This window comes from Thalassophryne amazonica, chromosome 2 (genome assembly GCF_902500255.1).
Source record: "Thalassophryne amazonica chromosome 2, fThaAma1.1, whole genome shotgun sequence".
NCBI classification, from domain to species: domain Eukaryota; kingdom Metazoa; phylum Chordata; class Actinopteri; order Batrachoidiformes; family Batrachoididae; genus Thalassophryne; species Thalassophryne amazonica.
In genome coordinates, this window is record NC_047104.1 from 77,539,168 (window position 1) to 77,557,104 (window position 17,937).

Genomic DNA, 17,937 nt, shown 5'->3' on the forward strand with positions numbered 1-17,937 from the left:
CACCAGTTTTAAGAGAGGAAAAAAAAAAAATCTATTTAAGCTCAAGGAAGGAGACAGATGGGAAGAGATGAAGGGATAACAAAAGCCCACAGTACTCCTGAAGAAAAATGAGGCTTGTGTTTAGTCTGTTCATTCATCTGAAACTGGTCACTTTCCAGCTGATGCTGCTGTTAGACATTCGAGGTAAAGAAGCACAGTTTCATTTCTGATGTCCACTGTGCTCCTTCTTTTAAGCACCCCCCCCCCCCCCCCCCCGTGTCATATTAGTGCATGTCCCTTACCTTGAGTCCACTGTCTAAGACAACAGCTCAATATTTCCAAGCATTTTTGCAGTTAGATCTATTTGTTGTGTGTCCAGTGACGAGACATCTACTGCTTGTCTCCCTCCAAAAATACCCTTTGAAAAAGCTTGTTTCACTTGTGCAGGGAGGGGGACAGCAGCATTGAGGACTGATGGAGTGCAAGGTTCAAGTTCAAACATCTCCTTGGATGATCTGACATGGACTAAAATACTTCACTGCATGCATGACTTAGGGAAAAACAAAAACAAATACAACAACCCCCCCCCAATACTTGAATTAGGGAAAAACAAAAACATCCCCCCACCCACCCCCCTCCTCAGGTTAAAAACAATAATCCATCTGTGTAATGGACTCTTGTAGACCCGAGATGTTGGGTCTCCAGCAGTATTTGTAGTAGTAGTAGTGGTGAGGATGCGCGGGAGCAGTCAGTCTCTTTTCCACAGTCTTCACTCTTTTCTACACAGCTTCAAGTGAGGTCCAGCCAAGGATGGTGAGAATTAAATCTCCTCTTACAAATCACCAGCATTAGTGATCTTCAACAGTTTGGCCCAGCCTCACACAGAAAACTCAGAACCGCCACGACGACCTTGGGCCAACAAAACCAGACGTCTCAGACGTAGGCCAGTAAATGGATTGCACCACAGCAGAGAAGGTGGACCCCCAAACACAGATTTCATTCCGTCCCATCGCATCCGGCGCTCCCACGTCGGCTTCTCATTTTTAAGACGTTCAATTTCCTGCAAGAAATTTCAACCAGCCAGTAAATGGGAAGTTCCTCATCCAGTGTAACACCACCCTTGATGTAAAAAGCTCTGAAAAAGGTGGTCTTTGAAAATAACAACATGGAAATATAACGCATAAAAGAATTGACCGTGGTGTAAAAAAAAAAAAGACCATTGGCTCGGCGTTTTACTTCATTCAGAAACAAATGCAGACCATCAAACAAATATTCACCCTCACTAAGACTGCCTTCAGTACTGGAAACCATGTTGTCAATGTGCAGGAAAAACAAAACAAAACCCCAAAACAAAACAAAAAAAATTTTCAAATCTCACCCGGAAATGGTAGAAGAAATTGCTACTTCTTCATCCACTATCAGACAGACAGACACATTTTTCCCCTTGTTGTTGTGCTCACAGACATGTAGAAATGTGAAGTAAAACCCAGGTGTTATGGTTCATTGACACTTTTTCCTCTAAATCTGCAAATGAAAGTCTTGTCTTGTGCAAAAGACAAAACCTAATAAGAAGAACAAAGGTTGTGGAGTTTTGTGGATACTGACCGTCTCGTCATTGCAGATGGAGTGGATCTGCGTACCAAACATTACAGCTGTGAAAGTAAGGAAGAGAATGGCTTCAAGGCAGAGGAAGATCAGCAGCAACACAGACACCCCTGGGGAAAAGTCACTGCACTCTGAACAAAGACAGAGATGAAGAACGCTTTAAGTTTGTAACAATAACCAGTATAATTTTCAGCTTTGACACAAATCACAGCACATTGTGTAAGAAATTTTAAAGCCGTTAATTGAGGGAAAAAAAAGAAAGAAATTTATTACAAACTCTACACACTGAAGTGACACAAAAAAGACAACGATGGTAATTACTTTTGAAGTGATATCCTTAATAAGTAATTCAACCCTACAGGATGTTTTTTCCCTCCATTTTGCCCTGAAGAAGAAAAAATAATTGGGTAATTCTACAGTAACGGAATAACAATGACAGCAAAATCTGACCATATTTCATCTTACCATTCAAAGCTTGCTGTGATTGTAATTACGTTACCATAGAATTTTCCAAATAAGTCCTAGACAGGTGCAGAGTTCCCCGCTGCTGGTGCTTATCACCAGATACTGTAGTGTAAAGCAAATGAGAGTCCACAACTCCCCCTGGACGGGAATGCAGTCCTTAGATTGTTATATTCAACCCAATGCTGGTACTCATTTACAGCTGGGTGGACTAGGATAATGTTTTGTTTCAGGTCACAGACAGGTAGAGTGAACAGGTATTCAACCCAGGTCTATGAATTGGCAGGCCAAACGCTACAACGCATCTTCAACCTTAGCCTACAACTAGGGAGAGTGCCCACCCTCTGGAAGACATCATGCATTGTTCCAGTTCCTAATAAGAACCAGCCCAGCGAGCTGAATGACTTCCGACCAGTGGCACCCACTTCACACCTGATGTTGGAGCGGCTCTTCCTCGACTTCCTCAAACCCCAGGTGCAACATGCCCAAGACTGTGTGCAGTTTGCATATTGGGCAGGTATTGGTGTGAAGGATGCCATCCTCTACTTGCTACACCAAGCCCACTCACATTTGGAGAAGGGAAGCAGCACAGTGAGGATTCTCTTCCTGGACTTCTTGAGTGCTTTCAACACCATCCAGCCCCTCGTGCTTCAGGACAAACTGAACAGGATGCAAGTGGACTTCTGCCTGGTCACTTGGATCTCCAGCTACCTCACCGACAGGCTGCAGTATGTCAGGCTGAGAGACACCATGTCTGACACTGTGATCACCAACACTGGAGCACCACAGGGCACGGTGCTGGTTCCACTTCCCTTCACCCTTTATACCTCAGACTTCTGTTACAACCTTAAGCTGTGTCACATCCCGAAGTTTGCAGATGACAGCCATTGTTGGATGGACTTTGCTGCTTGGTGCCAAACAAACCATCTACAGCTCAATACCTCAAAGACAAAGGAGCTGGTCATTGACGTTGGGAAGTCCAGACCAAGACTGCAACCAGTTCTGATCGAGGGAGTTGAAATGGAGGCTGTGGATTCCTACAAGTACCTCAGGCTGGACAGCAAACTTGACTGAACATCCCACACCAACCACCTGTACAGGAAGGGACAGAGCAGGCTGTACTTTCTGAGGAAGCTGCAGCCGTTTAATATCTGCAGGAAACTCCTGTGGATATTCTACCAGTCCGTGGTAGCCATCATCCTCTTTTACACTGTAGTGTGCCAGGGGAGCAACACATCTAAGAAAGACATATCCAGGCTGGCAAACTGATCAGGCGGGCTGGCTCTGTGGTTGGCATGAAGATGGACTCTCTGATGACGATGGCAGAGAATAGAACACTGGACAAACTGCTGGACAATATGGACGATGCCAATCACCCTCTGCACACCATAATCAGCAACCAGAGGAGCCTCTTCAGCCACAGACTGGTCCTTCCCAAGCACAGGACCAACAGATTGACAAACTCCTTTGTCCCTCAGATTGTACAACTCCTCACTCAGGGGGAGGAGGCGTAACAGGAAGACAGAGGATGGGAAGGAGAGGAACAGTTGTAGCCAATAAGACAGTGTTGTCTCTTACGTCTACTTCTGATACTCTGTGTGCTTTTTACCGTGTGCTACTGTTCGATGCTGCTGGAACCTCAATTTCCCTGAGAGTGTCTACCCAAGGGATTAATAAAGTTCTATCTAATCTAATCTAACTCCTGTTCCATTGAGTTTCCTGCTTAATGTTGCCTAGTAAAACCCGAACAGAAGAAAGTACTCACTGTTACATTTCTGTGCTCCGTCTCCAATAAAGTTGGGTAACTTCTTCTTGTTGATATAGTTACTATAATTCTGACCTAAATAATGACCTAAATGTTCATGTAGCTGTTCTACTGAATCTTGCCTGCAACTGCAATCTACTCAGAGGCCTTGTTCATACTGCCAGTAAAAATCTGAGTTGTGTGCATGTCTGATTTGAATCCAGTTGCATGCTGCAAGTCTGAACAGTCAACGGTCATATGAAATCATTTTTTTCCCCAGATCACTTAAAGCCTCATTTGTACACAGGTTGAAATTTGATTCAAATCACATTTATGCAAATCAATTCTTGTTAGAAAGCTCAGGCAGATTCTAATTACGTTTTGTTACACCTGTGACTTCTCACGCCACGTAAAATCCAACCCGTGAGCTTTATGCTGCGAGAACTGGTGGCTCTCCTCACCTCCTGCTGCTAACAGCAGGACACATGGGGGAACCTCATGTGCATGGATGTGTGTGTACACACACACACCTGTAAAATCATCTCCAAAAAAGTTCAGGTGGAATTCCGTGTCTCTAATGCCTGACGCCTGAAATGCATTGCATGTCTGGTGTGTTTGTGTATTTACACTGCAGAGCTTCAGGTGCTGTTCCATCTGTCCACATCAGTATCTTTATTCCACACATGCATGTGTGCAGCTTTTTCCAACAGCTCATTTGATTAATCAGACTGTCATTTGACAGTACACCTTGTGCCATTTTATAATACATAAACTTAAAAATATAAATTACATAAAGACATCGGCTTTGATTATAATCCATATCCATTGAATCTAAGCTTTGTAGTTGTCACATGTCATTCATGTCACATGTGCAAGACTTATAGCATCCAATGTGGATTACATGGTAGATGAGGACTGCAATACAGACACAGAATTTGGATCTGGTCACTTGCTGCACGTATAATGTAAACAGATTTGAATCAGATATGTAAACTGATCCATAAATAAATGATCCATAAATAAATCCAATTTTAACTGGCAGTCTGAACAAAGCTACACAAAGGAACAGCCAGCCTTGGAGCTGGTTATTGGCCAGTTATGTGTTATTCCCTCAGTAGGTCAATGCCAAGTCAGCTGATTACAAAAAGAAAACTGATTTCAAACAACGTGTAACAAATTAATATTTGCCTTTGACTCTAATGTGCTGTTGTAGATGAAATAATAATAATAATAATAAGTCAATATCCAAATGTATATGATATGGCCATAAATCCAAAACTGGTTAGAATGAATGTTCTAGACTAAATGATCTTTGTAAGAGTATCACCTTGCAGAGGAAAGGGAAGCTGGTCTTCTAAGAATGAAATATTAGCTTCTACAAACAGACTCACAAGGGAGCAGGAAGAGATCAATGGAAGCACTAATGAGTCTGCAGCAAAACTCCAAGAACCTCTGCAGAGCAACTGTATGATGACAGACTATTTCACCCTACTCTGTTCTGTCAATATTCACTTCTGTTTATTTATTTATTTATTTGACAAACCATGTTTCTGACCTACTGTACTTGTCTTTTCATTGAAACACAAAGTAGATCTGAAGCTAAATGCAAGAGAGCAGCTGTACCGTTCCACTGGACTTTAATACATGTGAAGAAGTGCATTCCACTGAGACCCAGGGCGTGGGCAGAAATCAAGGCTATGTACATCTGGAGAGATAAGATCAGAAATAACGCAAGAAAGATAATGAGAAAAAGTGAGTCAAAGGAGAAAAAAGGGGGGGCATCTGTTGTAGCTATAAATGGTGTGATGTGTTGCATCAGATAATTGGTAATCAATGAACCAAGTCTTTCCCTATCAAATAAACTAAAAATAAATTAAATAAACAGATAGGGTTGTAAATACTGTGTAAATGAAATCTGGTTCCTTTCAAATTCACAGTGAATTTCTAAAATCACTTGACATGCAGTTAAAACTTTTTCTTTGCATTCTAAGAAATTGTAAGTCATACTGTATAAGACAGTTTAAAGCTTCTCTCATGAAAAAGTTTCGCTCGTGTTGTCAAGCCATTAGAAAGTTACTGATATTAGGAGAGCTCCATCTAACATGTAAGGGAGAAAATTTCATGCGAGTCAGTTTGTGCTAAAACACAACATCAGCAGGATCCATCAGAACATTTTGCTTAGTGGGCCATTTTTCAAAAAGTGACGGTTAATCTGCCAAGTCTCACCATCATATAATACAAACACATTATATGAAGCGAAAAAGCTGTAACACAATAAAAATAGCAAATGTGGCAAAACTTGGAGGATGCATTTATTCAGCCTACTGTGGATTATACAAAGAAATTTAAATAGCAATGCACTAGTTAACAGGTGATATCAGCCACTAGTGATTATACTTGACTTCGTCCATCATCTTGGAGCGGACATGAATGTTATCATGGAAGAAAAACATCACTAGATTTGTGTGAGCGACCAAAATGTTTGGCAGAAATGGTCAAAAACACTAGCTCTGCAGCCAAAAGGTGTCAAAACTTTGGATCCTTCTCTTTTGTTATCTGGCAACCAACTACAATTTGTAAGAAAAGCTAAATGCTTTGGTGTATGGCTAGAAGTTGATGGATTTACGAATAGTGACTGCACAAGGCAGTTAAGGAAAATTTATGCCCAAACAAATTTATTGCTCAGGAAATTTCATAAGTGTGTATGTTGTTCTGGTCATATTGTACCTCAATATATTATTCTCCTCTTTGGTTCAAGAATTCTGTTACAGTTATGAATAAGGTCAGAGTTGCTTACAATAATTCACGCCATAGATTATCAATTCCTAAAAGACAAAGAGCATTTGTGGAAAGTACTGTGATGCTACAGTAACATTAGCTATAAAATAGGCTGATAAGCAGTTGGTTTTGTACCCCGATGGGTGTTCCCAGGGTGTGCACACTACATCGCTGTAAGATGTGTTGTAATTCACTTCAGAGGTATTATGATTACAAAAACAGAATTTTTAGATTTTGAAGTGTTCATTTCTTGCTAACTTTTACAAAATATATGAGAAACATATCACATTTATACATACAGTTGTTTTGGTGCACATTCCCCATCTTGGATTATTTTATTTGAACAAACACTTGATGTTACGTTGCCTATTGACCACATGTTTAATTTTAATGTGCCTGATCATTCCAGTGTATGGAAATTCTGGCATAAGATTTTATATGTATGATAACTGTATTGCAGTTTTTAATGTTTTAAATACAAATATGATATTAGCCTTTAGTTTTTGTTGACCAGTTGAGGTGGTAGTGACCTCTCACGGTGTTTCGTTTTAAATAGTAGGATTGCTATCTTTTCTATGACGTCTTACTTTTTGGTATATATAGTCATGTTGATTACAACCCCAATTCCAGTAAAGTTGGGGTGTTGTGTAAAATGTAAATAAAAACAGAATACAATGATTTGCAAATCCTCTTCAACCTATATTCAATTGAATACACCACAAAGACAAGATATTTAATGTTCAAACTGATAAACGTTATTGTTTTTGTGCAAATATTTGCTTATTTTGAAATGGATGCCTGCAACACATTTCAAAAAAGCTGGGACAGTGGTATGTTTACCACTGTGTTAACTCACCTTTCCTTCTAACAGCACTCAGTGTTTGGGAACTGAGGACAATCATGATTGGGTATAAAAGGAGCATCCCCAAAAGGTTCAGCCATTCACAAGCAAAGATGGGGTGAGGATCACTTTGTGAACAACTGCATGAAAAAAAATAGTCCAACAGTTTAAGAACAATGTTTCTCAATGTTCAGTTGCAAGGAATTTAGGGATTCCATCACCTACAGTTGATAATATAATCAGAAGATTCAGAGAATATGGAGAACTTTCTACAAGTAAGCAACAAGGCCGAAAACCAACATTGAATGCCTGTGACCTTCGATCCCTCAGGCGGCACTGCATTAAAAACTGACATCACTGTATCTTACTGCGTGGGCTCAGGAACACTTCAGAAAACCATTGTCAGTTAACACAGTTCATCGCTACATCTACAAGTGCAAGTTAAAACTCTACCAGGCAAAGCGAAAGCCATACATCAACAACATCCAGAAACGCCGCCGCCTTCTCTGGGCCCGAGCTCATTTGAAATGGACAGACACAAAGTTGAAAAGTGTGCTGTGGTCTGATGAGTCCACATTTCAAATTGTTTTTGGAAATCATGGACGTCGTGTCCTCTGGACAAATGAGGAAAAAGATCATCCAGATTGTTACCAGCACAAAGTTCAAAAGCCAGCATCTGTGATGGTATGGGGGTGTGTTTGTGCCCATGGCATGGGAAACTACACATCTGTGATGGCACCATCAATGCTGAAAGGTACACCCAGGTTTTGGAGCAACACATGCTGCCATCCAAGCAATGTCTTTTTCAGGGACGTCCCTGCATATTTCAGCAAGACAATGCCAAGCCACATTCTGCACGTGTTACAACAGCGTGGCTTCGTAGTAAAAGAGTACGGGTACTCGACTGGCCTGCCTGCAGTCCAGACCTGTCGCCCATTGAAAATGTGTGGCGCATTATGAATGGCAAAATATGACAATGGAGACCCGGGCTGTTGAACAACTGAAGTCGTACATCAAGCAAGAATGGGAAAGAATTCAGTCTACAAAGCTTCAACAATTAGTGTCCTCAGTTCCCAAACGCTTATTGAGTGTTGTTAGAAGGAAAGGTGATGTAACACAGGGGCAAACATGTTTTTGAAACATGTTGCAGGCATCCATTTCAAAATGAGCAAATATTTGGACAAAAACAATAAAGTTTATCAGGTTGAACATTAAATATCTTGTCTTTGTGGCGTATTCAACTGAATATAGGTTGAAGAGGATTTTACACAATGTCCCAACTTCATTGGAATTGGAGTTGTATTTTCTGTACTTCTATGAACCTTGTGTTTGGGGAAAAAAAAAAAGATTGAATTGAAAACAAAACATGTTTGTGTTGCAAATATGATTTGAGAAGTTTATCTTCAAAACTTTTTAAAATAATGGTTAAAAAGTACTCTAAAAACTGAAGTGAAGAGAAGCCACAAACCTTTGTTACAGAAATAAAACATTTGTTAACGTCAAATTTAGTGGTCAGTTTTTCTTATCTACTTACAGTAAAAAGCACAAAGAACCTTTGATTCTTTTCGCCCACACAGTTATTCACCCAGGGACAGTGGTGATCCATCTTCCTGATGCATCTTTTACAAATACTGCACATAAGGAAAGACAATGTTTGAAACAGTCTCACCGTAACACAGTAAACCCACTTTTCCCACAGTCTCATTACCTTCAAACCAGACATTTTTCTGCTATAGTGAATGACAGAGAACATCGCTCACTCCTCCCAAAGTGAATTTTTGTTTGGTTGGTTGTGTGGCCTTGAATTTTGGTGTCAAATTATTTCTAACATACAAAACCATTTCCCTCCTACTGTTTATCACCATCAGTTAAAAGACACTGACTGAACTGTGAATGTTTTCATTCTGCTACTTCCAATGTAACACTTTTTTTGTATCTCAGTGAAATACAGTGAAGTAATTTCATTAACATGAAAACTGGGATTTCTGGTCATTTTGAGGAAAAAGATTAACTCTGGTAATTTGCATGACTGTGATACAAAGCAGATTTTTAAACCTTAAACAGCACCCCCCCCACACACACACAGCTAGCCTTATGAAAAGTGCTTTATGCTGAGCTGACCTGCAGTGGTGTGCTCTCTCAGGCTTTATACTACAGCATTTCGGGCACTTATAGATGACCTCACCGGGCTTCAACTGCAAACGCTCCATGTACTCCTTGGTTGCGTTACCTTTTGGAACCGCACCCTAAGGAGCAAGCCACAGCCAAATTCAAACAGTTGTATGTAACAAATCAATAGCAGTTCTGCATTTTTCCATGTGTGTACAGCAGAGTCAGCACAACCCTGTTTTACACTCTGTTCCAACAGTTACTGATCTTTTGAAGTTGATACAGACTGGACAAAAAATAATGCCTGACCCTTGAATATGAACCACAACTCACAATTGAAGATTTACCCTACCTGAGAATACTTACATGGGTACAGCGGCATGAAAAAGGTCAGTAACCCATAAGGTTTTAACATCTTAATATTCAGGCTTTTCAACCTTAAAATTTCTGAAAGTAGACCCTTTAAATTCTATGTGAAAACAAATCCTTGCAACATAATATAAATTAAAGAAAGATACCAAAACTAAAATAATGGAATTGGAAAATTCATTTATACAGTGCTTTTGTGGTCAAAGCGCTTTACAGTGATGCCTCACATTCACCCAGTCTCACACTCACACACACTGATGTTAGGGCAAAGACATTCAGTGAATTTCAAATGCATATACATTCGTTACCCAATTTGTCTAAAGAAAGCCACCTTGTGATATTTTAGTTGTGGTATAGTAAAAACTTCATGTAACTGTGCATTATGCTATTGAGGCTTTGATATTTGAATTAAATTGTAAATGTATGTGTTGTCCATCAGCGCAAGCTAATCTACACAATTACTGTTAGCATAAATAGTTTAGCACTGTAGTTTTTGTGAACCATTTGTTGGGTTTTTACATTGAGGCAGTATAAGGGCTTTTTTTTTAGACATCTCTTTCCTCTGAATCACCATGACTCAGTGGAAGTTGGTATTGTTGTTGCTGCTGTAACCAGTGTCTTTGTTGATATGTCTCATGGTCACAGGTAGTTTAATGGTGCTGTTATGAATCATCCCCTTAATTTATGGGAAAAGGAAAGGGAGCAGCAAATCACTGTTGTTATATTAAAATTGTATATATTCTTAAAGGAATACAGGAAAAACTGTCTTGGAAATACTCAGAATACTTAACTATAACCACTGTCTCTACAAATAGTGACAAAGAATTGAAAAACTAGTGAATAATTTTTTGTGGCATAGTGCGTGTACAATCAAGTAAAGACAAAAAAAAAATTTTTTAGAATCTATGGCATAATTTGCATTTATTTTCCTACATTACTTTTCTTTCCTATACATTTTCTTCCTTACCGGGTCAGTCAACATTGTGCGGAGATGTGAGGCCAGTGCAAGAACAGCCAGAGAGTTGAATGTGGCCCCATTCAGGAGTGAGTACCAGAAGTTTTTAGCAGGCAACAACATTACGAAGTTTACTACAAATTCTGCATACAGTACCAGGAACCAGGTCATGGTGGCACACACCATACCACAACTGTCCTGGATGAACCACAGTGAGCGGTTCCCCACTGGGTGACCTGTGTGGGGAACCCCCACCATTACACCAGCCGCTAGGCTTCCGGTCTCAACATCTTCACCAGCTGAGAGTAGCGGGTGGTGCTGCTCCATATCTCGCAGTCGGTGATTAGAAGACTGCATCCTGCCCTGGGGAGAGGGATGTATTTTAGTAGCAGCAGCAGTAGTAGCAGTAGTAGCAGCAGCAGCAGTAGTAGTAGTAGTAATAATAATAACAACAATAATCACTAGTATTAGTAGTAATAGTAATAATAATAACAATAATAACCACCATGTTCATCTGACCTTACATTGGGTTCAATAAGGTTCACAAAGTGACAACTGAAAAATGACCTAGAATATTTCAATCAAAACAACAAATTATCTACTTGAACGTAACAGTTCAACGATTTAGCCAGTGTATGCCGAGCATATTAAAAACACTGGGCATACGCTGGCTTATCACGTTATAACAAAAAACTGCCCTGTACTTATAAATCAGCCCTCATGACATACAAGAAAAAAAGGGCTGATAAATCATACACTTTTCCTATCAATTTTACTCCCCTGGAAACTGTGCCAATAAAATCAGGGTGATACAAATCTTAAAACAGGGCAATACAAAAAAAGACAATGAAAATAGCAGACTTTGTATCACCCCGCTTTTCATCCAAATCAATGACACACCCCCATTTTGTGTTAACCTCGTGACAAGTGAAGGATCCTGATACAGGTTCCAGATCATTTCACTCAACCAAGATGTCTGAGCAAAGTGAGAGAATTTTAGCCTCCCTAGCAGGGAGAATTCTACAACTCGAGTCTCATACTGAAGTTTATGGAGCTAAATCCAGGCCAAAAGTTTTGCAATCTAAAAAAAAAAATTGATTGAAAAAATAAATTTTGAAACTGAAAATTCAATGTTTGTTCTAGAATCTTTTAATAATTTAAAAAAAGTATTATTAAAATAAAAATAAGTGTAAAATATATTTTTTTAAGTTTAAATATACTTTTGATTCAGCTCTGTAATTATTTTGAGCAAATAATTTATTTTCTTTTTTTTACTCTGAAATATATTTTAACATGTGATGTGTCATTTTTATCAGTTGCAGGATTCAATTTTTCAGTATCAGAGCTTATCTTTTTGGTTTCATATTTCTTTTTTCACCTTCAGATCTTTTTTCACTTTCAGATCTTATTTTTTCAGTTTCAAACTTTTGGCCCCATTCTGGCGTGGGAGGGCGTGGCTTCGATTGAGAAGGACGTGGAATTGTGAGTGACAGCAGAGCAAACAGTCCTCACATGATGTTGCTTTCAGGAAACGTGGGTACTTTGTTGTTCCATTCAACTCGGCTTCACCTTGTTGAATGGAACATTCCATCTTTCACCTCATGAAATATTCTTACCATTGAACTCAAACACTCATTATTTGCATTTTATACACACACACACACACACACACACACACACACACACACACACACACACACACACACACACACACACACACACACACACACACACACACACACACACACACACACACACACACACACATATGAAGAGTTCAGATGCAAAACCCAGTAAGTCTTTTTTTTCAAATGGACAAAAATGCAGTTGAAAATGGAGATTTAGAGGAAACCCTATGCGGAAATGCACAGACTTTCATCAATAACATGAAAACAGTTTGCTCAAATTCTTTCATATTTTGCACACTGATGGTCCCCTTGACAGCCAAATGCATGTTGGCGTCAACTAAAAATTTATGGTTTTGGAGATACTGGGTTTTGCATCTGAACTCTTCATATATACATATATATGTATATGAGGAAGAGAGAGAGTGAGAGCAAGAGAGAGATTATATGTATATACCTGTTTACTTTTGCTGTGTTGCTTTTAGTTTTTAAAGGACCTTATTAGATTTTTTTTATGTATTTTATATGTGCTTGTATGGTTTTACTGGGCCTTCTATTATTATAATTATACCAGGACTGATTACTCAGGGTTGTGATTTTGGCATTGTTTACTTTATGTTAGCATTCTACAGATAGGGATTTATTCTATTTATTATTAGTGATCATTAGGATAGCCGAGACTTGACAACACAAAATTCTTTCAAGGTTTTCCTTGAGTGCAATGACAATAAAGAATCCTTGATCCCAGTAGCAGTTGAGACACCTTCCTTCCTCAGACTCAAGTCTTAAAGAAATAAATAACCTGCAATGGTGCTGAATATAGCATCAAGGGTAACAGTGACCCAACTGTTCAATCTTAGATCCCATGCAGCCATAGGACTGTGTAATTACAAGATAAGTCACTTCAATGGAGGCTTCGTCTGCATTCATGTCCAGGGCCCAGTGTTGCTGACTGAACAGTCCCCCCTAAACATCGGTCTGCCCTGCCTTCACTGCGCATGCGTCATTAGCCGTGGTTCATGGATTATCACCTCGTTTTTGCTTCAAACTGCACTCCAGTCATCATCTGTCTCAGCGACAATATCTGAAGTTTTCGTACAACAATTATTTCTACATAAATTCAGCATTATTTCATTATAAAAGACAGAGGAAGCAGTCAGAGTGCCGCAGCTACACGAATTGTTAGCTGATGCGTTCACTCCGCATCGGTCATTTCAAAGTGTCACAGAATTTCACCTCGTTTCTGCTTAAAACTGACTTTAGAATGATTGAAGAGGTTTTTTACCTTGTCATCTGATGGTTCCTCACGTTGTCAATGTGATGACACACGAGCCTAGGCTAAGTATTAGCTGGTCAAATTGATGGCAATGTCACACTGGACCAAGAACCATCATTTCAGTCTTATGAGAGTTTAAAAGTAGGAGGTTGCTAGACATCCAGCTTTTCACTGATGCAAGGCAATCTTCTAAGGTTTTTATGTGGATGAGAATACCAGCAGTTATTGGCATGTATAACCAGGGATGCACATAACTGGTACTCATTGTGCTTGTGTGTGCTAAACATCATTGATGCACAGCAGAGGGAAACACTTGTCCTACAATCTGTCATTGTTTTCCTCTTATGAAGAGCTTCCCTTGTGTTTTCTGCTATGCATCATTTATTTTTAGCACGCACAAGCACCATGAGTACCAGTTATGTGCACCCGTGTATAACTGAGTATCATCAACATAGCAGTGAAAGGTAATCCCAAAATGCCGCAATATGTGCCCAAGGGGTGCTACAATATGTGCCCGACTTAACTTCCATCTGTTTGTCTCTTTCACACATTTTTCTCTTATTGCACATTTTATTTTACTTGCACATTTTATTACTGTGAATTATTTAGTGTTTAGTGTATACTTATACATGTCGTACAGAGAGAGTGCAGCTCAAACTGAAGTCAAATTCCTTGTATTCTGTGGCTACTTGGAGAATAAAAGCTATTCTGATTCAATGGCATATACGGCCTCGCCAATGTCGTTGCTAAGAAATGCTTCCAATGTGCGAGAGTTTCGTTCCCTTCCAGGTTGGTCGTCTGCAACAAGCAAGGCCGAGTCTGCCACATCAGAGGAGAAGCGCTCCGGCCTTGGCGTCTGTAAACATCTCCAATGGATTATTCCGGTCCCGGAACACCCGGTCCTGCCACAAGGCTCTCCTTCCTTCTTGCTCCATCAATTGGTGGTGCATGAAAATTCAGTAGGGTATATCTTCTATTATACATTCCAAATCTAAGGTAGAACTCTACTAGTGTATACTAAGGTATATCTAAATATCTAAAAAAGAAGAGTAGAGCCACTTAGGTGCCTGGTCTTGAGAACCAGGGATGGTAGGTTGAAAAGCTTTTTTTATCCCATGAGAACTTTCCCTACCCACCTAAGCAGCTCGAGAATATGGACAGCATGTATATAAGTCATATTATCTACCTAGTCTGTAGACTTGTTGTAAAACTAAATTACAGCTAGTAGGCTAAGATATAAATATGGTTATGTTATTATAGAAATGGGAACGCCTTGGGGTTCCCCCGGAGGAGCTGGGGGAGGTGTGTGTGGATCAGGAGGTCTGGGCGGCTTTGCTTGAGCTGCTGCCCCCGCGACCCGACTCCGGATAAAGCGGAAGAAAATGGATGGATGGATGGATGGATATTATAGAAACAGAAGCTATGATGTAATATGTTTTAGGTTTCTATGTAAAGTTCACCATGCTAGCTTACTATAGGAAGACAAAATCCATACTCTACATGCTTTCTCATGGAAACCCCAAACTTAGATACTATCTATTGATATCTATTAAAGAACCCATAAACTGAAGAACCATTAAAAATCTACACCATGTAAAATAAAAGTGTAAATGATGTAAATGATAAATGATGCATGATAGCCATCATTTCTGAGGTAAGACATTGAAGTTTTGTTGATTAAAATAAGATTAGCCTCCTCTGTACCAGGCTAAAAACCTGAGTTGGCTAAGGTGAAACTTTAGCCGACTAAGCACTTTGTGCAAAGACTAACATCAAAAGATTAGTCAAATAAGTGAGTTTAGTCGACTAAACAAGATTAGGCCTCTTCATGAAACCGGGCCAAGGTCACCAGAAGAGAACATTCGGTGCCAGGCTAAGAGACCACATCCATGGAATCAAGCCCAATCACTGGCTGATCTTCATGAACCTGATCCTGCATCTGAGGTACAGTAAGACTGGCCAGTACAGGGTGTACACCGCCACTCACCCAATGAGCACTGTGATATGCTCAAAAAAAAAAAAAGAAAAAAAAAGAACAAAAACAAATGTATACTGGGGTCTTGTTAAACTGTCACTTACCTAATGTTGTATCCTTACAAAAACATGCTGTGGTACATTACAACTGGACCAGCTTTCAAAGTGCATTTTTTTATGGTTGAGTTAGCTGCACATTAGCGGACACTATTGTTGTAATTGTTACAATAGTGACCATTATTACAATAGCCCCTCCCTGAATCAACAGTTTATACTGGTGGAGGAGTTTGTGAGATCCCAGTGATCCTGGGGGCTGTGTTGTCTGGAGCAACAGCTCCTGTTAGGATTTCCCATAACAATTTGGTCCCAGGTTAGGAGACAAACTAAGAAAGATTCATGTAGTGAGTGAGTGGCATGTAGAGAGGATGCCCCTTGGCTGTCTCCAGGGAGGTCTTCCAGGCACGTCCAACTGGGAGGAGAGCCTGATATGAGAAGTCTTGGTACATGCGAGAGGGATAACATATCCAAACCACCTTGGGAATGCCTAGTAACTGTCCAGGAGGAGTAAGAGGGTCTAGCTAAGGACAGAGAAGTGTGGGCTGAGCTGCTTAGTCTGGTCTCACCATGATGCAGATAAACAGCATGCAACTAATGAAAGGTATAATAACAGTTGACATTTCGTTGACTGTCGCATCAAATGAAAACGAACTGCTGCTTGTCACTTGTCCCCTGTCCTCACCATTTCCTCCCACAGGCTATGTTGGTGCAGGATAACAAATAACTGTCACATAAGTCCAAATCAAGAGGCTTTAGGCTAACATTTTGTTTATAGAAGGTGTTTCCACACACACACACACACACACACACACACACACACACACACACACACACACACACACACACACACACACACACACACACACACACAGTAAAATGCACATAATAATAATAATAAAAAAAAACTACTTTACACAATACAACCCTTTTAAGAGTCCCACACATTGAATTTCCAATCATATAAAAGCAGCAGCCAATCCACCCACTGAAGAAGCAAGAAAATCTTTCTTGGCCAGTGGGAGGGAAGAGATTGAAAAATCAGTATTACAGTATTATTGTTTCTCCATCGATTAACTGTTTCTGCTCTACTGCTTGCTCTTCAGTGGGCCACCTTCTGCTCCCACACACCCATCAATACTGACTATTCATAGCAAAGTGGTTACACAAAAAGTACTTGGTATTTCCCACTGCCACGATTTTCACTCATCTGACATTGTCCACAGATTTAATTATGAAGTCTCAAACCTCAAATGAGGTTTGACACTCATGTCAGAAGAACACAGACAAATCTATTTAATCAGTACTTCTGAAGATTAGTGAGGTGACTGAGATCTGTTCATACATTTCTCTAATCTGTCCACTCACTCGTCGAGCGGAAAAATTGTTCGTTATGACTACCAGACAGTAAGCTAATAGCAACACACTCTGGTGTTTATTCGTTTTTTTAACAACTGTGAAGGTTGTGACCGAAACAGAATCCAACAACATATATTATGCACACCGGGGACACAGTTTATGAACCCGCACTCACATGCTACCCTGCTAGTTTACTAGATAGCCACGGACGCTAACACTGTTAGCATGTTTCAAAACAGTAACAGTAAAAGCTAAAGCGCGCGCGCACACACACACACCTTAATATTCCGTATTTGTTTCTTTACATAGCCCTTCTCGGCGCATTGTAATGGTCCGTGTGAGCTAACCTCTTTGAACACAGCTGTCACCCCACTAGCATCACAGTAGCACCACTTTCACAACGAGCTGACCACGGTCCATAACGACGAAGCTTCCGGGAATAGCTTCGGCTTTCTCCGTTTCATTTCGGGCATCTCGGCTGAGGTGAAAGCAGTGGTTACACAGCGCCACCTCGTGGATGATAACAAATCCCCAAACTAACTAATATTTTTCTCACCTGAAGACGTGAAAAAGTTGTTGCTTCAGATGAATGCTAATAAGTCGATGGGTCCTGACGAAATACATCCTCTAGTTCTTAAAGAGTCGGCTGAGGCCATCTATTTACCCTTATTTTGCATTCTTAGACAATCTTTTGACCAATGTAGACTTCCTGACACTTGGAAGAGGGCCAATGTGACCCCATTTTCAAGAAAGGTGAAAAGACCATAACAGGTAATAACAGGCCTGTGAGTCTGACATCACAGGTTT

General features: G+C 40.1%; 1 protein-coding gene across 3 annotated transcripts; it reads right to left on the reverse strand.

Annotated features, from left to right (window-relative positions):
* Positions 1–617: 617 nt before the first annotated feature.
* On the reverse strand, positions 618–17,574 carry zdhhc7 (zinc finger DHHC-type palmitoyltransferase 7). 3 transcript variants are annotated; one of them, XM_034188302.1, is made up of 7 exons: positions 17,409–17,574; positions 10,855–11,205; positions 9,531–9,655; positions 8,944–9,040; positions 5,414–5,495; positions 1,585–1,715; positions 618–1,039 (listed from the first exon to the last, which is right to left on the reverse strand). In XM_034188302.1, exons 2-7 carry the CDS (start codon positions 11,197–11,199, stop codon positions 857–859), a joined length of 963 nt encoding a protein of 320 aa, XP_034044193.1. In that variant the 5' UTR covers positions 11,200–11,205; positions 17,409–17,574; the 3' UTR covers positions 618–856. The 3 variants fall into 3 exon arrangements, with proteins under 3 accessions (XP_034044193.1, XP_034044209.1, XP_034044200.1); XM_034188318.1 differs by having other exon boundaries at positions 17,478–17,561; XM_034188309.1 differs by lacking the exon at positions 17,409–17,574 and adding an exon at positions 15,823–15,885.
* Between the last annotated feature and the right edge of the window lie 363 nt (positions 17,575–17,937).